This window comes from Aythya ferina (genome assembly GCF_964211825.1).
Source record: "Aythya ferina genome assembly, chromosome: 7".
NCBI lineage: Eukaryota > Metazoa > Chordata > Aves > Anseriformes > Anatidae > Aythya > Aythya ferina.
Genome location: NC_140302.1, coordinates 36146029 through 36168481, shown reverse-complemented (window position 1 = coordinate 36168481; position 22453 = coordinate 36146029). Strand labels below are relative to the sequence as shown.

Below are 22453 nucleotides of genomic sequence, written 5' to 3'. Positions count from 1 at the left end.
TTGTGTTTTCCGGAAGACGAGTCAAGAGAGCAAAGCTCACGGCATTTCCTGCACTTCAGCACTGTGCCCCCAACTTACCATTACTGAAGGAGAAGAAGAATGCAAAGTATATTCATGAATGCACATTCCACCTTTTCCCATATTCTCCTCTTAAAGACCCCTCAGTACGTGCACGCAGTGCTAAAACCCTGGAGAACACAAATTTTCACTGGAAAAATTCAATTGTGTTGTCACAGCACTGCCCCGGGTGGAAGGCACCATCTCTGCCCTGGGCTGTGCTCACAGCCACCACGAGCATTCAGCCTTTGGGATATCAGACTCGTCTTAAAGCAAGGTCTGGCTGAAGGCTTCTCTTCAAGAAGCCAAAGATGACACTTTTTCACGCCTGTTTCTCTCAATGTTATCAGGGAGGTGAATCCTTCCCATTAGGAAGGAGCCAGAGCAGTGTCTCTGACCTAAACCCATCTGATTTTGCTATTTACTGCACTCTGCTTTAGCAAGAATTTATTGGATTTAAAAGACTTTTTCCATCAGGCTACAGCATGTCTGAACTTGAAATGGAAACCTTCATGATATTTTTTTTCATTCTAGTACTTCCAAGAATCAAAATAAAAGTGTTCTCACAACTGCTAGATCTAAAGCAATGTGTCCTCATACATAACACAGTTTTATCTTATTGTTTAAACCAAGAGTACCAGGGCGTTGATCAGTGAGATACCACAGTCACCTCCAAGAAATAAATGCGTCTCTTGATCTTTTCAGATAAACCAAGGTACATGTATTAACTGTTTAGCCAAACTACCTGATAACATAAATAGAAGCAACAGGGAAAAGTTGCATTAAAAATATTTCCCCGATTTCACTAGTCATTTCCCAAACACGAAGATCATCGTGCTTCTACCACTTCTAGAACAGCCACCACGGCACCTTTGAAAATTCCCTACCCAGTTCATCCACAGCAAAGTTACAGTTATTTACAAAGAGCCCACTGAGATGTTATACTGGGTTTCTATGTTGGGCTAGCATGTAACTACATCCTTCTAAAATTAAAGATAATTGTCAGCTGCTATTGTCCAAAAGGATCCTGAATAATGCTGTACCTGCTGGTAGCACAAATCATCAGTATTCTTAGCTATAAAAGCGGAATTTCTGGACTTATTATCCAAAAAGACCAAATCAGTTTGACAAATCTTCTGCTTGGACCTCAATGCTAGTCCATCCCCCTCAAAGTGTAATGAAGTACAAATATATCCAAAGGAAAAATCACTTCAATAGTCTAACTTATGTGCATTTGAAGCTCGCGTGTAAGTTATAAATCCTAAGCACCGGCGTTGTTTCTCTGATGCCACATAATATCAGTGACTTGCCAAAACTACACCACGAATTTGTTGTTTGAGAGGATGATCAATAAATGCCAGGAAAGTTGCTTCTTCATCCTAATTACAGGAAAGAAATACCAGTCCTCAAGTATTAAATGTGTCTTTCTTTTGAGTATTGTAGTGTTCTCAAACCTGCTTTTTATTGATTTGAGTTCTGAATTAAAATTCAGTGAAAGCTTGAAATATTGGATTTGAACTTCAGGCGTATGCTTCACATGTACCTGTAATGGTCTGGCAATTTGCTACTTCATTTCAGTCATGTTGCTACAGTCATTCTTCCTGATCCAGTAAGTTTACATCCTTCTCATAACAAAACCCTTATTAAATCACATCAGTGGTATTCACATCAGTGATATTTGTCAAGGCAAAACCAACCAGGGGCTGCCATAAGAAATAAGAACTTGGGAAGTGTCCATCTCCATCATCACCATCTCCCTGGCCGTACGATCACCAGGACAGAGGAGAGCTGACTGCTTACAAACACCTTGTCCATCCTGAAGCGTAGAGGTGAGCGTATCACCCACGTAATAAGGCAGCAGCAGTGGCGAGCCTTTCAGTTAGGAGGTTCCCTAAAGGTTGCCTGTGCAGTTGTACCCTTAGCTGAGATTTTGGAAACTGCAGTTGCTGGTCCACGCTGAGACAACTAAGTGAACAGAAAAAAAAAAGTCATTAAAATCTGCTGTGAACATTGTAAATACAATGCCGTGAAGTTATAATTTAGAAACACATCCTCTAACATGGCTTTCAAAAGCATTTTAATTGCACCCAGCTTTTGCCCCCACCGCCAGGGTGACCGAGCCCACTAGCGAGGCTGACCACGGCACCCCGTTTGGCACGGGTGCCGGCGAGCCTGCGCATGGCAGTGGTCCACTCACACAAGGTCTCCATTGAATTATAGTTCTCTAAACATCTCCTTAATAGTTTAAAACTTCCTGTATTTGTTTTACTGGTTTCTGCCTGTTTATTTAAAAGGAAATAATCCATTGTATGTCAAGAATATGGGAAAAGTTATATTAATAGTAAAGGCAGTGCGCTTTTGCACATATAGTTCAGCGTGAAAAGCAATTTTCCAAGCTTGTGCAGCTAGTCTTAAACGAGAATGCCACTTCTATAAATGGAATGTTTTAAGCCAACAAACATTTAAGGACTGGGAAGAAAACAGAGGATGTATGCAATGAACATGCCATCAAAATACAAGGTGAAAATGCCCATTCCTGTATCTGTCTGCAGTGATCATCTCTATTTTTGCCATCCAAATGAACAGAATTTATGTGACTCTTGGTACTTTTGCTTACTATGCAACGTTTGATTTCTTCCAAAACTTCTCTAAAAGCTGTTTCTTCTCATGAACAAGTCCAACAATTTCCAGCTGAACATAACGTAGCAAACGCTAAAGCTGTACAGATGCCTGATCCAAAGAGGTCCCTGCAAGTCTGACACCTTAAATTAGACTGCTGAGGCTGTGAGAAAGGTGTCCTGGAACTCAGGGCAGGATTTCTCCTTGCCTACTGTAAAACAAGAGAAGGTTGCACCGTCCCCTACAGCCAAAACATGTTCTTTTAATATTTATTTATTTTTTTAAATTTAAAAAAATTTTTACACCATTTTAGTGTTCCAATTTCCACAGTGTTTCTCCCCGTGGCATCTCAGCACACATCTATATGTGCTACCACAACGTAACTAGGGAAAAGGACAAAGCTTCTCCTACTACCTGCCATGGCTAACCATGACAGGGACAAGTTAGCCACAGTTTCATGACATTTTTTTATAAATGGAGATTCATGCTTTAATATCAGATACACAAATTCATTTATTCAAGATACGTTTTGCAGATAGGTAAAATAAAAAAAAAAAGATAAACCAGGTCAGCAAAGGCACATTATTATAGGGACTTCAGTTTCAGTGACAACAAAAAAATCGGTTGTACAAATTAATTGTCTCCTATTCACATGCTAAAATGCAACTCTTCAAGGAACACCTTTAAAGTGAACAGACCCTACTTAATGCTTATTAAACCATGTAAACACTCAGAACAGTTTCCATATCAAAAAAAAAAAAAAAAAACACACACAAAAAAAACACTCCAAAACATGGGAAGTTTTCTCTTCACATATTAGAACATTCAGCAGTGATACTCAATATATTCTTGTTTTTAAGATGCAATATAGCAGTTTAAAAAGGTGAGTTACCTTTGATATAAAATGCAAGTCATATTGGGTCAGGTTAATGTGAAATACTTTCCATCACCACCCATATGGACACAGACCACTATAAATGTACACACTATTTGCAATTCTTCTTCCTCTAGCATTCAAAGCAAACTTTTGGCTTGCTAGAATAAATATTAGGTCCATATATTTTTGTCCTTGCTGCAACAGTAATAAACACCTCCACAGATGAACAGGACTGCGATTCAGATAAGGCTTTTAAACAAAAGCTGCACTGAAATATACTGCTTTAGATGATGTGCACATTTTCTCGTGCCATGTGAAGCGCTGCCAAATTGGCCATTTTCTGGGGTAAAGCAGATCCCAACCTTCCAGTAGCCTTTTGTTGGAAACCTGTTGTGCGCCTTTCTGGATAGCTGTAGCAGCTAACAGCACTGCTTCTGTCACCCGCAACACCTAAATATTTAAGCAATTCCTCAAAAAGAGGATTCATCAACCCCATCACATCCCCTACCGACATCCTGCCATCATGGCCTTGCCCGACCAGAGCAGTAGCTCACCAGGACCAAATTTGCTAGCACTGCACAAGTGCCATAGCACAGGGCAGCAGTTGGGGGCTTCCCAAGGCCCTGGCCATGCTCTTCGGTGTCAACCACTGATCTCTGTACAATTTTAACCTATTAAAACAGAGTTCAAACATACAGCTCTCATATTATGAAATACGGTAGCCTGGACATTCTCCAGTACCTTACTAACACATGCAGAGGTTCTCTAAGTAAACCCAACCCTGTTCAGAGGTGTGAAAACCAAACCTGTTCTCATTTCCTGGCCGAGGGACATCTGAAAAGGAAATGCTAGTCAGCCTAATCAAATCCAGGGTTAGTTTAGGGTGATGTAACAAGTTCTTTACCTTCCAAAGAACCAATCCCATAAAAAAACTATTAAGGTACTGAGTTAAACTGCACAGTTTGACCTTATACAAGCCTATATTTAGTAGTGGCACAGTAGCCACTAAAAAATCACCCCTGACGAAGTGAATCACTCTTGACTTATTAGAAAATGTACTGCACACAAGCCCCTGACAAAACAGAGGGAAACACATTCATGTGCCCAGACAGCAACGTTTGCTTCCTACAGCATTTAAAAAGTATTCAACAAGAGCAAACACATAATTCTTTATTAAACAATCAAAGGCAACAAGAGCAAATTTCTGTTGTCCCATCGTATTATATTACTAATCCTCTTTGGATGGCAATCAAAAGACCCCGAAATGCCAAGCTATAAAAGTGCATTTCCAAGCAGCAGTAGCCTCTAGCTCTTTGGCTAAGTCTTCAGTCGGCTGTTTTGGCAGAGAGGAGTTACACTGGTTTGTCAAATGGCAAGTTCCCAGTGTACTTACCATGGCTACCTCGGACATCTTTATTTTACTTAAAGGATGATATTTTAATTGCAATAGAATTAATTCCTCTCCTTTAGAAGAGGCAGGTGGGTCATTGCTATCGTGTTCCAGGCAACGTTCAGTTAGCACATTTTTCTACTTCATCTATTGTTCGCATGCCAAGCTTTGAGACATTAGTATCAGGAGATACTTAAACACAAGACCTTAATGGACTGTTTAAACAGGAATTCGGCTGTACTATTTCCTACAAGTATGTACTGAAGCCTTTTCCTGAATCTCTCCCCCCTGAAAGTAAACAAGCACTTTCTGTATCCTCCCCAGCTCTTACTTACGTAAAAAACTTCAATGCTACGAATGTGCAGCAGCCACTGTATAATGTAGTTTAAAACATACATACTGTAGAATATGTATGTCATTTTATATCAATAGCATGAAGCTAAGATGAATATTTTGAAAATAAGTCAAATTTCTACATGCAGCATTCAAATCCAAAAGCATGGTTAGTAAACTATACACATTAGAAGTTACAGTGGGATGACATCCAGGTTTCAAGCTTGAGTCATGACAACCCCAAGCATCTCTGTACCTAGAAAGAAAATGGAAATAAACAACCTGCCTTAAGTTTGGAGGCTCCCAATTACTTTAGGATATGTTTTCGAAATGGTGGGTGGTGAGATGATAATACAACGAACTGGAGTAGAAGTGGGCAAGAAATGGAGTGGCAGGAAAATGGGGAAAAAAAAAAAAAAAAAGACAGCTCAGGGCAAGATATTTCCGCAACAAGCAAACTATACCACAAATAGCAAAGACAGAAGCCGTAATTGTATACATTCCTGGCGGTTTGATAGGACCTGTAAATCCCACCAGCAATCCCTTTGTAAGCCACACTACTCGCTGTATCTGCCATGGGATGTGGAAGCATGTTGTTATTCTTACCATACTGATGACCTACAGATGGATTAAGCCCCTCTTATTTTTAGATTGGGAATCACATGCCAGAAGATTCAATTAGAAGCACTGGGCGATGCACTACAAGCAAAGTTATACTTTGTTCAGTTGTTCACTGTTTTAACATGCAATCACATGGCATAAACCACTAAAAATAAAGGAATCTGTTGCCAAACAGGTGAAGAAACAAATATCATAATAAAACATCAAAGATGAAGAATATGGTCTCTAAAATTAGAAGGTCTCCACAACTGATCCCTAGTTGCTACTGGTTTGAGTTTTTAAGAAGTCTCACACAAAGGAGAACTAGACATCATGCAGTTCTCTGGATTTTGCAGAAGTGTTCATCAATTAAAAAATAAGAAACTCAATATATTAGTCAACATTTTACAATCTATTCTGTAATTACCAAAGTACTTAGGGTACAAGTGTCTCCATGTGCTCTTTTTAATAAGAGGTGGTCATACTTTGAGACATTAAAGAAATAGAAAATTTAGCTAATAAAATTAGCACCCGATATATATGCATGCATACATACAGAATGACTAAGTGCACTCCTGTTACATGGTTCAGCTGTGTATGTAAATATAAGGCAGCTACGCTAATACAAGGAAAAGAGATGAAAGTTTAATCAAATGAGACCTGTATCAGGTTCATCGGAATTGAAAATGGACTAAAAAATGAAAAAATCTAGCACAAGAATGACTTTAATATAAGGTAACATTTCAAATTTTTATCACCTAAACCCACAAAATTCTTGATCTGCTCCTTCTTGCGTTCTCTGCAGAGCTGAAGTCAGGACCAGCTAAATAAAAGATAATGCAACTAGGCATAACACAATAAAAGATATTACCTTCACAATGCATTATTGCTGCCAATTATAAGAATCACTTCAACTTAATTTCAAAGGCACAATCACCCTCAACTGTAACAGTCTCTTTTTTAAATTTCAAACTGTATTACATTAAGGCAATAACTCACCTTCCAGCTATAATATCAGTCTCCCTTATTGCAAAAATACATTTCATAAATACTTCTCATCGACAAGTCAAGCTAATTCAGGTTAATTTTATTGTATTTTGGTGCTATCTCACATTCGTGTGCAATTACCTTTATCATTTTATTGCCATGCCAGAGAGTAATCAGAACAATTATTTGAAAAAAGGAGGTGTATAAATTCTAAATCACACTTGCTGGCATTTTTGATAAAATAGCAGCTTTATCTCAGAAAGTGGCAGGGACATCGGATAAATCATGCATCAGTCAAGTGTAGCTGACCCCCAAGTGCATTGCACAATATCAGGAGTGCTTCAAAAGAAACTTTCCTACATAATCCATCATTCTTTATAATACCAAAATAGCTATACCTGAAAAGCAGGAGCTAGAGAATAATAACAGAATAAATCCAGGCAATATGAACAAAACCATTAATAGTGCTCCTTTTTAGGCTAAAGGAGAGTCAGGAATCTGAACTGTGTTCAAGAAAAGAATTTCATTGGAATTTTTAAAGTGAGTAGAACAGCTTGAAGCATAAATGAAGCAGTGATCTGTGTATTAAGAATTCACTAAAAATACAAATACATGTACAGAAAAATATATATACACAAAAGACAGGTGTCAAAAAAACTCATACAAAAATACAGCATTATAGTCTTGTCATACAAAGTCTGAATTTTCCTGTCATTACCAATTTCAGTTTGATTCAGGACAAGTGTTTCACTATATTGAGAACAGAGAACAAAGCATTACAGTTAGTAAAAGAATTTGTTTATCAAGTTTAAATGTAATAACTACAAAATATCCAGAGAACTGAACTACATTTAGAATTAAATCTCATGAAATAGAAAAAAAAAGCCACATTGTCATAAGAAGACCATAAAACCCCCAAATTCCTAAACATACATTTCTGATGTATGCACATAACTATGGTCACATCTCAGCCTCTTCCTCAAGCACAACATACATCCTTGGTCACCGCAACACAGCTACAGAATCAGGGATCAAGCAAGAGACAAAACCAGCAGCTGTGGAGAATGTCCACATCTGGCTGCTTCCAGAAACCATTTTTCAGCACCCTGCTTAAAAACTGGTCAGCACGTTATGTCAGTGATTATTGATTTCTGCAAAACACACGAGCCGGGTATGTATTGTGTCACATCAACGTGTGGCTGTGCTCACTGTAAAACTGTAAACTAATCATACACTATAAATATCACTATTCTAAGGAAACCTGAGCTCCATTACATATATTAATATGCATCCAGAATGGGAAGGGGGGAACAGCAGCAAAGAGTCGAGGAGCAGTGGCTATGTGTGCACTCCTCCTGCGGTCCCCATTGTAGATGGGGCTGAGAGAGTTCACATTTTACCTTAAACCTTCTGCCTTTCCACATATCAAAAAGGGAAAGCTCCCCTCACAGCTAACACTGCACCTTTCAACTAGAAGTGAGAGTGGGAGAAATGAAAAGGTTAGATAATAAATTATTAGTTTCATGTCACTTGCCAGCTATATCACACCTAGCTTTGAATGAGAGGGAACTAGCAGCTCTTCCACATGTGCCTGGTTGTTCACAAGATATTCAAGTATTTCTCTGCAATTATTCAAGGTACCTGCTATAAAATGTTTGCAACTAGAAGGTACATAGCACAAATACAAGCACAGAGAAGATTGTTAAAAAGAAAAAGTGAAACAATAATTTATTTCCCCACAATAATTTAATTTCTCCCTCAACCATTCTATTAAAAAAAAAATCCTTTAGGGAAAAGAGAAAGAAAATCTTCTACAAATGAATGAAAAGGCAAAATATGCCAAAATACTGCTTTTCTAAGCCACATTATGTTACACGAAGCAGATTAAAAACACAAGAGATACCACTATTAAGACATTTTTAATAGTGATAGAAGTTGCCAGCAGGAATAGTTAGACATGCAAGTTTGATTGTACTAAAAATACTTTCCTAGAAGAGCATTACTAATGTTACAAAAGTGGCTATTCCACAGGAAAAAAAAAAAAAAAAGTATTAGTATTTTCAAAGTTCATTTCAATTATTTGAAGACTATGGCTATTGAGTATAAATTTGTTGGTGCCTGTCTTTCAGTAAGGAAAACCATTCTGAATTTCTTGATAAACAGCCATACACTCTTATTTTACTACAAACAGTTATTTCTCTATATGTACTTCACCGAAGCATTAAGCCCCAAAATTAAGCATGCATTTATTTTTCATATTTTTCATAAATGAAATTTCTATTAGGAAATGGAAGCAAACAGCTAACTTAAAACTGAAACTGTAGCATTGTCCTATTAGTTTCCGCTCTGTGGAAGATAGATATGTGATGAGGAAAGGTCCACTGATGCCTGTTACCAACCATGACAGAGCTACAGAGATTTACAATGCAGCATCAATCTTGTCAACTGAATCCTTAATACTGACTGCTGGACACTGGGGAAAAAACAAACTATGTTACGTGAACTCTTTTGTAATGCTGGACTCCTAATGTACACCTAAATGCAAGGCTATTTTACCAGAAACTTACTTTTGGCACACGCCTCGATGCCATGCTAGATGAAAGATCTCTATCTGTAAGGAAAAAAAAAATATAATATCAGTTAGATTGAAATTTAATTTGAATACCAAGGAAGACTAGCATGTCAATTTGATCATTTTTCTTATAACTAGCTTTGTATCAGTTTTTAACTAGGCTCTATTTTTTCAGTGTAAATAATATCAAAAGGGAGTACGCTTTTTTTTTTTCCCCAAACAACCAGGAATTTTAATGTTCTTTAGGTCAGCTTTGCTTGTTAAGAGTCAAAATCGACAGATGACACACTGAAGACTTCTTTCAATAACAAGCACTACAAAACTTTGATCTTTCAAATAAGAACGCTCTCTAAGACTCACTATTAATTTAAGAAATTCTTGTACTGGCAGTAATGCACTTCTGAGTTATTTAGTGAAATAAACAACCTTTTATATTGTAGGAAATGACACGTTTTAAGAAATGAAAGCAAACAACTTACATACTTATATTCTGGGTTTGAAAGTACAGTTTGCAAAACACTAAGAAGTACATAAGAAATGTTAACTGCAATTATTAGCACTGGAGTATGAAATAGCAAAATCATTTATACACCACAAAAACAACAACAAAAAAGAGCTTATCTTTGAAATAAAGGAGAATTCTTATTTCCTTGGCATTTAGCTTTTCTCCTTTATTTTCTTTTCAGTGCTATTTAGTTAGGATCACTGTATCTCTGCAAAGATTTGCGATAAGCATTACGTTTTTGAAAAGCAAGGGGACTGCCAAAGCTCAGAGTCCTGACTTACAGACAGAGTTCAAAGGGAACTCCTCCACTTCAGGCAGGGAACTCAATACAGGACCGGGAGATTAACTGTACCTGCCCATGACAAACAAAGACGTGACACCGATGGCTGAGGCTTTCCGAGCACTTTGAAGCATTCCAAGCCTCAGCGTCCACGACAGGAACAAACTTACAGCCCCCTCCAGACTACTTACAAGAAAACTGTAATACCTAATCTTAATGCTACATCTTAATTATTTTAAGAGTTTAAAATTAAGATCCCAAATTATATTTTAAATATTCTAAAAATCATAGCCTTGCAAGGTAGGGATTGTAAAGATCACTAATTCCATGTCTAACTGTGAATCAGTCAGGCAGGCAAGCAATCTACTAATATTACTTAAGGCATCTGTGATAGAGCTAACAATAAAATAGCAATTTATTTCTATTGTCAGTTCCAAACTCGAACTTTCAAAGGACAAAGCAACAGTCAGCTTTTTCAGATTTTCCTGAAGGGTGAAGCTAGAAAATTAGCTTCGAAAAGCAGATTTACCCAGAAACTGTTCTCTAATCTGGCTCAAAGTACTAAGAGCAGCAGTGTGTGAATCCAGCAAAGGAAGCCAGCATCACACAGAGACACCACGACTTTCTGGCCGTCTGTCCTCCTGGCGTTCCTGTGCCCCAGCACAGGCTGGGAAGGGACACGGGAGTCCCGCAGGCACTGCAGCACCCTGGGGACAGCACTGCTGCTCCGCCGCATTGAATTGCCAGTCCTCTCCCTGCCTAAGAGCATCAGGCTGAGAGTTTACCAAATCCCTTCTGATTCCTGCTGGTAACAACCCAGGGACTCAATTCAGCTAAAAAAAATACACTGCAATTTGGAGTTATTCATCTCGAGATAAATCTCCCAACACCGCATTCTTCCTACAAATTAAGCCAAATGTGATGTTTGGAGTGTATCAACCCAAATGCTGTCATCTGAAGTAGACAACTGGCAGGGATGGCCAAGCACAGAGACCAGCCTGGGGGCTACGCTGTGTCAACTGGAGCACGGTGCATAAAACAGGCCTTGGTTAGAAGCATCCAGCCTCCGCACCTCGGTAAGGTCTGGACGTATTTGTACCCTGCACTTTTGCTTCGCTTGCACCAAATGTTAAATAATTACCGTTTAACAGTTACTTAAGCATCACATACACCCCGTGCTAGCCTCCCGTGGAGCTGCGTGTTTCAGAGCAGCCCAGCAGTCAGAAGCAGCAGTCAGAAGAATTCATTCATTCATTCATTCATTTATTCCTCCGATACCAGGGAAGGACGGCTGGAAGCCCAGATTACAAATCATCACAAAAAGTAAGAGGGAAAGATAACAAGGGAAAGGGGGCAGGCTGCAGAAGGACAGACAGATCCTCTTTGCCTCAACACATTTTGGGGAACCCCACATTTTTTCACTAACTGTATTATTTTTTTTTTTTTCTTTTGAAAAATCAAGATGCTTCGATCCATCTGAAAGTAATGTGAGGAACTCCCAAAGATGTGTTTTACCATTTTACATGATGGAAAAGCAGGAAAATTTGGAGCTAACCCCTACCTGAAAACTGATCTCTTCTGAAACTTCTTTGAAGATGATTGTAGGTTTTCTTCCTCACCCTGCAGCAAGGAAGTGTGGCTGGGAGCATTGCACTGCACTCTGCAAAGCACCTCTTATACCACCTGGTTCTGTGCTGCATGTAGGAAATTATGCTTGTAAAGCAACTGCAAGGTAAACACTCCAGTGTGAGTCTGAATAAAACTAATGCATCAGGCAGCACCCGAACAAAAATAATCAGAAACTGGGAGGCAATGACATCAAGTGCGAGCTCTCATCTATAAATCACAAAACGCTAGGGTATCAAAATTATTCTTCAGCTAGTTTAACTTCTGAATCGTGTTAGGGACATAACAAGCACCAGAACACCCAATTATTTTGCCAGGCTAGTGTGGAATATTTGCACACCAAGACAGGCCTCGTCCTCCACGACTGCTCGGCCGCCACCTGGGCTCCCCCTACGCCAGAGCGCTGCCCCCTCCCTGGCGGGCCCAAAAATGGTATTTTTAACCTGCTGCATCTGAGAATAAAAAGCTTGAAGGACATGGATCCGTCCACCAGGCCTCACCTGAGCGCCCTACAAGCACCACAGCCACCCGTGCCCTGCTGAGAAGCTGAGAAGCAGGCAAGGCACTGGGGGAAGGCTCAAAAAACCCTGAGCCCCTGGGGAGGTGGGTGGCTGAGAAGGACAAATGAACCAATTAAGCAAGAAGAAGCTGCACGGTGCCTAAGGAGGGCCGGTGATTGATTACTGTTCATGGCCTCTTTCTGCCCCAGGTTGCGCTGTGCAAGTGTCTGCTTGTCCAGGATGGCTCCTTCTGCTGACAGGTGGCTGGGGCAAACACAGCTGTAATGCTCAAGACACGGTGATCACGAAGAAGGCCTGCAGCTACCGAGGGGAAAACCACACAAGACCATTCCTAAACTTCACAAGGCTGGGGAAGTTCAAAACATCACTCCAAAATGTATCTCACCAACCCTGAAAAGATGCTGTCTTTGGTACAAGAGGCCGAGCAATGCACTAACATCTTTTCAAATTTAGTTGAAGGCACCCCTGAGGCTGATTCCAAGGCAATGAAGCTGGTACCTCTTCTGAACGGCACAGGAATAACTTTTCAAATTCAACCATGACACCCCATCCTGGCTCACGTACCAAAAAATGAGATGCCAGAATCTGCCACTGAGATGCCACTGAACCTGCCTTGAAGACAGGACCCATACTGTCATCCACCACTCCACCAACGTGGGAATCTCCTCCTACATCTACAGATGAACTGAAGGGATCGATTCATGAGCAGAAGTGAAGAAAGGCAAAATTTGTCCCCATCCTCACTGGCTAGCTCAGAGGTGCCTGACTGGGACCAACGAGCTCTTCCCTCATGCCCCCTTGGCCTTTTGGTTGGGAAATGCCCAAATTTTCCAGAACGTCTGTTCTGTAGCCACACTGACAAGCAGCAGCAGGATGTTCCTGAGCCACCGGGAAGACGAACAAATGTCTTCAGGTGCTGGTATGAGTTCCTCCTTGAATGGAGGTAACATGGTACACGAAGTCAATATATTGTAGACCCACAGTGCAAGCATCCCACACCTTGAAATCCATTAACAGAAATGTAAAGAATAATCCGAGCTTATCTCACAAAACAGATCCTTTAAGGGCCATGAAACTTTTCAGCTGTATGGTGCTGATGGGTTAGAATGGAAGTCCTTGGGATTTAAGATGTTTTCTTATTTACTTTCACAGAACACCAGCCTGAAAAGTACGTGTGGTGGCAGCATTATGATTCATAAAAAGTATTTTTCTCAGTTCACCAACTTTTAAATATTAAAGGAAGATTCTCCTTGAAAGAGAAGTCTTCAGGATCTGCAAAACTTAATACTCTCTGGTTTTAGCACTAAAATTTAAAAACAGCTAATATATCAAGTCAGTATATGAATAAAATTCCATATGAAAACATTTAAAGTACATTAGATTTTTGGTCAAGATGAAAGACTGAAAAAAACTCAAGCAATCTATTCTAATTGGGTTCCCATGGTAACTGTACAATTGGGTTTTTCAGTATAACATCCCAAAGGCCCAATGCACACTTGTAAAATATACTTCAAACAGCCTGAATTGTTTTTACATTACAGCACTCCCAGGAAGATCAATTACTATACATCCCCACCCTAACTATTAGTGGCAGGAGATGTTAACACTATTGGCCATATTAACATAAGTCATGTAAAAACACCACATATCACCATCATTATATAAAACTAATTACACACTTCAGATTCATCAAACATGTTCTGTGTAATAAACGTATACCAGTCTTGTCACAAGATCATGTTTACTGAACGTTCGAAATCAACCCCAAATATATGCCAAACCATTTTGCTTCTTATATTGATTTCAAGGATAAACAGAATCAATCATTAATAATTACATTATAAGATGACCCACAGGGTTAATCATATTCTTAGAAACTCTGACTATGGAATCAAATATAGATGCACAAAAAGACAACCAAAAAGCATTCAAAACCAGGCTGTATATATGTAGTGGGTTTACGAGCGGAACCACGACAATATATTACCAGTGATATAAAATGAAGTTGGTGAAGACAAAATAGCACTATTATTCTACTTTCTGAAACAGCATAAGCATCTATTAAGAAAAGTTACTCTTAGATTGACCACCTGGCCTTGTTTGTCCTGAAATTCAATTTCTGGAAATGCAACGCTGGGTGCAGGCACAGCTTGTTCTTCCAGACATCAACTGCCTAAAGCCTCAAAGCTGAAAGGAGATAAGGACCCATGCCCACTGCAAGCGGGATTCAAAACCTACCAATTCAGTTATAATTCCAGGAAAAAAAATAAAATAAATAAAATAAAATAAAACCAGTTTGAACAAAGCCAATCTCATTTCTCAGTCGACCAACCAGAACTCTTCCTCTTTCATGGACTGAAGTAACATCAGCAAATAACCAGAGGTATTTTTGATGTCAATAGGAGATTGTGCAAGGGATTTCCCTTTTCTCCCCGCCCTTCCCACTACATTATATTTGACCACACTGAACTTCAATGGAGCAAGATGAAGGGGAAAAAAAGTTGTTTGTGAATTGTTTCTCCAGGACACCGCTTACAGTCTAAAAATGTACCATCAACAAAGCCAGCCCACTGCTCCCAAAGCAAGTTTGTGTATTTCATGTGTATTTTTAGATGTGGTATATCCTATCTTGTGATTTTGTAAAGTTAAACCAAAAAGTTAATCATTTAACAAGGCCTTAAGTTTGCTTTAAGTGTTATTAAAAGTTTAACTAATTAACAGTCCTGTATATTTGAATATACAAACAACCACAAATCATTTTGTTGTTTGCATTGTACTGACTCATCTAAAGCAGTTAGATAATTAAAATATTACTGGAATGCTAATTATGCAGCAGCCACATCCACAAGACAGCATTAACACTTGCTGTCTACTAATCCACAGAAGACCAAAAGCCCATCTCTTCAGTGGCTTCAACCCCACCAGCAGCATAGCAAGCACTTGGCCTTTTTTTTTTAATCTGTCCACTGTCATGTCCCCCCAAAAGTGGGTTTCAATCATCCCGAGTCAGAAATGGGATTTCAGAATGTGAAAGAAAACAGGCAAAAGGGCTCAGTGTTTGCCCAGTTCCCTTCTGAACCCAAGCCCAGCACCCCCAGCCGCCTGTTCCGAGATCCATCACTCAGCTACACGCTGCGTAGAGGACAGGTGTGATCTGAACTGACGCCTGGTGCTTCTTTGGATGCCATTAGTTCCTGCTTTTAAAGAGGCAGAATTACTCTGTTCCCCTTCCCCATGATAGTCAAGACTGTAGGCCCTCTATCTATAGCAGCAAAATATGGAATTTTGCTTGGAAAGCAGAGGGAAAATAAGAATCTTCATACCAATGAAATCCCTTCTTCCTCCTGGAGATTAACCTTAACAGGGATTTACCCTGACGAAAATATTTGTATGTGTTGGGTAGAATTTCAGCTGTGGGTCCAATTTTTACAAGTGACTTGAAAATATACTTGAAATGATTTGTATTATTTAATATGACACAATATAAAGCAGTACATAGTCCTGACAAATCAGGATTGGATGCTTTTTTACTGCAAAATAGTAAATGAGGAAACAACTTGAAAAAGGTTTAGCAAAAAGCATCAAAATAGTGACATATTTCCAAAAAAATAATTTAACAATAACTCAATATCCATAAAACTGCAAAGCCACACAAACTTTATTGGCATTCAAATACATTTGATTTTTTTTAACAGTAGTCTGGACCACACAAGTAGATCATAATATCAGCAGCTTTAAAATTACATTTAGCATTTCTGGAAAATATTTCAATAGAGGTTTGATTTGTTTTTATCGTTCAGTTGTTCCTCTACCTGTGTGTTTAAATTAATGCTGGCCCACACGCACCACCGCTGGGCTATAATGTTAGCCGTATGGGAGAAAAAAACTTAACACGGGATTTTTTCTTGCATCAGGAAGGTTTCCTCATTATACCTTCATATAAATTAGCAGAGCTGAAGTCCTTGCTAGGACACCTTTGCTTTTTTAATTATGCCATTAATGAAAAAGTTAACACTCAAGACACATGCTGAAACCTGTCACTGCCTACAACATTTCAGGCCTCCTAAAATTAAAACTTCATCCTACGTTTTCCCATTAGTTACATTCTCTTCACCAGTCCAGATATCTTATGAACACTCAGTAAACTAGAGAATTGCACAATCCGTCAATAAAGTAAGCGTATTTTGAACTACTGTCCATATGACTCAATTTGTCAGTAAAAACTGCCACCAGCGCTGCGCTTGCAGAAAAATGTCCATAAATGCATTATTGCGACTGGCAGATCGATGTCCATAATAAAAACAAATAGATTTAACAAGTGCTTGCTTTTACGAGTTATGCTATTGGTGGAATGTGCATTCAGCTTCACCCGTCAACTTCTGGGAATGGGCAATACAGACCAGGTTAGGTACTTGCTGACTTCACTAGTGTTACAAACAGGAAATTATTCTAACGCAGGAAATCTTTAAAAGTGTTAGACTGAATACTAATGCCTTCAGGATGTATTCAGAAGTTTCACACATCCAGAATTTAACATTGTTCTGTGAAAAATAAAATGAGAAATGTTAACAGGTATTACCAAAAAGTTGTTGTTTTTTTTTTTCCCTTGCCCTCTTTGTGGAAAAGCAATTTAAGTTCGGTCAGCTGCATCCCAGGCAGAACGGTTCACTGTGTCCCAAGGGTGATGTTAAACACCCCGAGAAGCCCCAACATCCCAGGGCCTAAAATTTGTCCCCATGAAGCCAATGGCTCAGCTCTTACAACACCAGCACCAGAATGACCATCACAGCAGAAACCAAGTGTCAGTGGCCCCAAGATAGGATTTCATCCCTTGCATCAGAGATGAAGGACAGGGCTTACAGAGAAATTATGCCACATTAGTCAGAACATCAGCAGGTAGAGCAGCTGGCATACCAAGGTTTAATTCATGAACATCAGTTCTCGTTCCTCCAGATTCCTAACTGCATGCTGCTGCAGGAAAGGATACTACAAAAACAGCCATCCATGTCTTTGACATATTCTGCCTTGGATTTTTTACACTGCTGTTCCTTCTAATAGTTTCCCCTGTCACCAAAGTCAGTTTAAACAGAATTTCTTCGGCGCAGCCTTTCCATCTTATCCACGCTTCCCATAACAAACTTAATACTTTTTCTTCACAAGTCCTTAAATTAGCCATTCAAGGAAACCCCGATAACCTTCCCAAAGGGCATGAGCTTCTCCTTCAGGCTACCATCCTTTTAGTGATGCCATTAACTGATTCTCTACATACGTTAAGCATTAAACAGTGGTGACAAGTTAATTACAGAGTTATCAAGAGATAAAGTAGTCACGGTAACACAAGTTGCAATATAACTACAACAGTTTCCTATAGAGCTTCTGTTCAGTTGCTGGTGTAATTGGTGTAATTAACTTGTCATGGATCAGAATGCAGATAGGAATTGCTAAAGCCACCTTGCAAGCTCACAGGGCTACATCTTTTTTTTCCTCTGAAGCTTGAGGCTTTTGGTAGAATTGTCCAGATGTGGTACACTTCTGTTTAAAAACAAAGCAAACACAACTTTTTACTAGGATAAACTCTGCCACACAGACTAACAGTCCATTCCCAAGGAAACAAACAAACTTCGCAAATTTCAGAGAACTGTACCTGGTTAGATAGAAGTATCCTGCATTAGAGGGGTGCTTAAAGGCTTTTGCCCAAGAGGAAATAAGCTTTAAAAAGCATCATAGCAGCCAAATGTGCATAAAGAAACCTAAGTTTATGCAAACTGGAGAGGGGCCTGTTTAAACCCCAACCCAAAATCAATATATGAAGTAATAACCCGGGTTTAGAACAAAATACTATGTTATCTATGATTCTGCTCCAAGGCTACACGCGCTAGCCTTAACCCAGAGCCAGGTGGGCCCATTTTTGCTAACCCTTCAGGTCTGGATCAAGACGCAACCTTCCCAATGGGTATGTACCCATACAGGAGGGTGGGGAGAGCTGCTGGAAGAGACCTCCAGCCTGCCTGACCTCCTCAGCGCTCCCACATCCCAGCTACTCGAGCTGGAAGAAAGATTGCATGCAGGGCAGGGAAGAATTATAATGCAGCAAGGCTCCCACAGAAGATCCCCACTCATGGCTCCGCTTAGGCTGCGTTTCCACACAAGCGAGGGAGGACCAAAGGCCACAGCGGCAGTTCAGGGAGGGAGAGCTCCTACACCACCACTCCTGGTCCTGCATGCACAGGGGGGACAGGCAGGGCTGTGAGGGCAAAGCCTCCATCAGGCTCACCGGGGAACCCTGTCAGCAGCACAGGGCTCGCTGTGGGATTCACAGTCACGCCGTGACAGCCATCCCTACGCTGAATGCATCTCTGCTCCTAACGTGGGAGGCTTCAGCACCTAGAGGCTGCACCCCACTGTTTAATAGGAGCCCTGTTTCAGAAAAATAAGATGCGATTTGGTAACAGGTTTTATTTGGGAGTCATAGCAGGAAAAAAAAAAAAAAAAGAGAGCACTATCTTTACACTTATTTTGGTTTTAAAACTGCATGCAGGTACATCGTACCTGTTTCACAAACAGCTGTAGAGCTTGGCTCTTATGCCAGCAGCAAGAAGACGCTTTTATGTTAATCCCAATGCGACCTGCATTACTTTTTTTTGCATTACTTTCGTACTTTTCATCATTGCCTGATCCAGCTACGGGCTGCTGGCAGGGCGCTGCCATCCCTGCCGCCCTCTCACTGCTCCATGCGGCACCTGAGGGAAACCCAAAGCAGCCCCTCGGCTGTGCCCAAGCACCAGAGCCCCCACAGCGCTCTGCAGGAGGCATTTCTGCCCCGCAGCTTTACAGCAGCGATCCCTGCACCACACCGGCCCGGCCGAGCCCCGTGCGGCCGCCTCAGGGCGCGCAGCCCCCGGGGAGGGGACCGGGACCGGGACCGAGACCCGGCCCCGCAGCCCCGTGCCTGTGCCTGGCCCCGTCCCGCTGCCATCACCCCGCGGCTGCTTCCTCGGCCCCAAGCCGCCCCGCGCACCTGCAGGGAGAAGGAGGAGGAAGAAGGAGGAAGAAGGAGGAAGAGGAGGAGGAGGAGGAAGAGGAGGAGGAGGAGGAGGGAGGTCGGCTCTTCCCGTCAGGCCGCGGCCGGGCAGGCGCCGTGAAACCGGGGCGGAGCTGCCCGTGCTGGAGGCATGGGGGTGAGGCAGGACGGGGCAGGCAGCTCCCAAAAAAAAAGGGCAGGAGGCAGGCAGCGAGCCCTGGCCGAGGTGATGGTGCTGGTGTCTGGCACAGAACCACGGGCTGCAGGCAGGCAGCGAGGTGCTGGTGCAGCGCAGCGAGTCCGGAAGCAACAAGGCGAGGCCTCGGCACTGCCCTGCCTCCGAGTGCACAGCGCCAAAGAATCACAAAATCACACAATTTCCTAAGCTGGAAGAGGTTGGAGTTGTCTAGGGTGGAATCAGCCGGGTCTGTGCTTTGCTGGTGCTCAGGGTCACAGGCAACGGCCGACAGCATCAACGTTTTCAACTCATTTGCAAAGTTTCAAGTCATTTGCAAGGCAGGGACAATGAACCGAAAGCAAGTTTGCCGATTTATTGTGTTTGTCTTGTATCAGCATATTCAATCCCTAAAAGAGGAGACATGGAGGGGGAATGTAGGCTGTAGGGTGAGGTTTATATGAGGTTGCACACACACAAAATACAGGAGGAAAGGTGCTGGCTGTGTTTGCAACGAGAAGCCCTTAATTTTCAAGCCAGAGAATCTTCCACTGTCTGAATCTGTATCTGAGTTATATCAGCAAAACATTTTACGGTGGTATTGTAGGACTCAGAAGTTATCACAAAATGGAGGGATCCAATTGGGAAATATCAGGAGAAATTTAAAAACTCATCACAGAATCCTGGAAATCTATTTTTCATAGGAAATGAACGCTACGAATAAAAATGACATACAGTGAGCACATATGTGTTAAATCTGATTCTAACAAATTAAAAATTTTGTCAAAAATGCAGAAGTTTCCACAAAGCAATTGAAAATACCTTTGGAATAGTTGCACTTGGTGCAGACTTAAAAAAGGGCAGCTGATGACACCAGTGTGCCATGGTGCAAAGATGCTCCTTTTTGTAGGAGTACTATTTTTAATGTGGTACCTATTTTTCCATTTTATTTTCTGTTCTAACCTCAGTCTCTCAAGGAAATGTAAGCAAGGAATGTTTGACACCCTGTTTTAGGTTCTTTCCTGTCTACATAAGCAAGGCATTGTCCAATAATCACTGTAAAAATTGATCTCAGTAAAAATGTACAGTGCTTCCACACCATCCTGCTAATTGTAACCTACAGACATATCAATTTAGAACAAGATAGAAGTGATTTGTGAATCTGTGTGATCTATAAATTACAATTAATATAAAGAAAAATAAATTCAAATATTTTTATATGAGCAGTGCATCATTATAATGCATCAACACATTGTCCTTTAAGCGACAAAGAAATAGTATTATAAGAAAGGAGAAATATAGGAAAAGCTATTCCATGTTTGTAATAAGTTACAAGCAATTAGAGACTTCTGGTGCATATTTTCTGTTTTTTTTTTTTTTTTTTTTTTTTTTTTTTTTTTTTTTGTTTTGTTTTTTGTTTTGTTTTGTTTTGTTTTGTTTTTTTTTTTTTTAATGCATTCATAATTAATTTCTGTTACCTTTACAGTGGCAGTTAGTGAACAGATTATTCAGAGTTATGATGTAACTGATGCTGTATGCTGACAAGAGAAAATAAAGCTTTCCTGTAGCTTTAATGAAGCCCGGATTAACAGTGAATTGAAAGGTACTGGCACTGTGTGCCCCATACAAGTGCAATGGCTTAGGTGAAGATGATCTCATCTCCAGATGAAAGATCTCTTCACATCAGTAAGCTGTGGACTGGATGGGATGCCCTAGAGATAGTTATTATTTTAGAATGTAAATATCAAATTTCTTAAACCCTGATCCTTTATTTTTTTTTTTCCCCAGACATTTTGAAATCCAGTATCATGATGTGATTAAAAAGGAATATGGAGATTTCTGCAATAAGAAGTAGATCGGCTACATGGCAAAAAATAAAATAAAATAAAAAAATTGTTTATAAACCAACTGCTCTGCAAGCCAATTTCAGCAATCCTCCTTTCCATAGTGATTACCAGTTCTTTGCCTGTTTTTTCTTCCTTCAAGATACCAATATAAAGATATGGTTTTAGGTCAGTCTGGACTGTTCCAGTTGAGAAGCAGAAACCTACTGACCAGCCTGGCCATGGCAGGTGTTAGTGCTGACAACAGGGCTTCTTAAAAAGAAACCTTAATTAGCACTGAATTCCCCAAAGGACTGCTTTCCCAGTAGACTATGAATAAATTATTTCATTATATAATTAAATACGTACAGATTTATGCAATCTTAAAACATGTAGGAGATTCTCAGGCACATCCACATAGGAGGTACAAGGAGCCCTAAACTCCTTTTTGCCTCTGCTCAGAGCTATGTGAATCTGAGCCATAATGGGGAGGTGTGTATAGCTGCTTAATGTGTGAAATTGTGTCTTTGCCATATGCTCCTCTCCACTTCTGACCTGGGATTAGTTCAGGTGGAGGACGTCAGATTGTGCTTCCACCTATCCTGTGAGTCATGAGTGGCAAGAGAAAGGGGAAAGTGGGATATCTGGAGTAGTTCCAATTGACTGAGTTTGAGGTTTGTTAAATCCCCCCAAGTATTTGAATCCTCCCCAGTTTGAAGTGATTTGGAAATTTCAGTCTGGTATTTTCTCTCCTAAAAATGCACTTATTTTACTTTGAAAATCTTAGCATGCCAGATTAAAGGGAAACAGTACTAAAATGAATGAAATCTCTCTGCGCTGTTACACTTTTCTCAAAAGTGGCCAGTTCCCAAAACTTTACTGTAAGTGGAAACCTTCAAAAAATATGTATAAATCTTTCCTAACTCCTCTCCCAGGTTGATCTCCTTTTTGCCTGAAGCATGGAAATTGATTATCTTTAATATGATTTTACTTTACATTACAACAGGTTAGAATAGGGACTGTGAAACATCCAGACTTTCTTAAAACCAGGCATTTGGGGCTTTGGC

At 40.4% G+C, this 22453-nt stretch overlaps 1 protein-coding gene across 4 annotated transcripts in view; it reads right to left on the bottom strand.

The window, feature by feature from the left end:
- Window positions 1-19507, bottom strand: part of MGMT (O-6-methylguanine-DNA methyltransferase) — a 165752-nt gene extending 146245 nt beyond the window's left edge. Inside the window, exons 1-3 of one of the 4 annotated variants that reach the window (XM_084524950.1) lie at window positions 19386-19454; window positions 17819-17899; window positions 9431-9474 (exon numbers count right to left, since the gene is read on the bottom strand). In XM_084524950.1, coding sequence (XP_084381076.1) covers window positions 9431-9454 — 24 coding nt within the window. In that variant the 5' untranslated portion in view covers window positions 9455-9474; window positions 17819-17899; window positions 19386-19454. Of the gene's footprint in view, window positions 1-9430; window positions 9475-10221; window positions 10381-17818; window positions 17900-19385 lie in introns of those variants that run through there. The other 3 variants (XR_014694676.1, XM_084524948.1, XM_084524949.1) reach the window with 3 other exon arrangements.
- Window positions 19508-22453: the final 2946 nt, after the last annotated feature.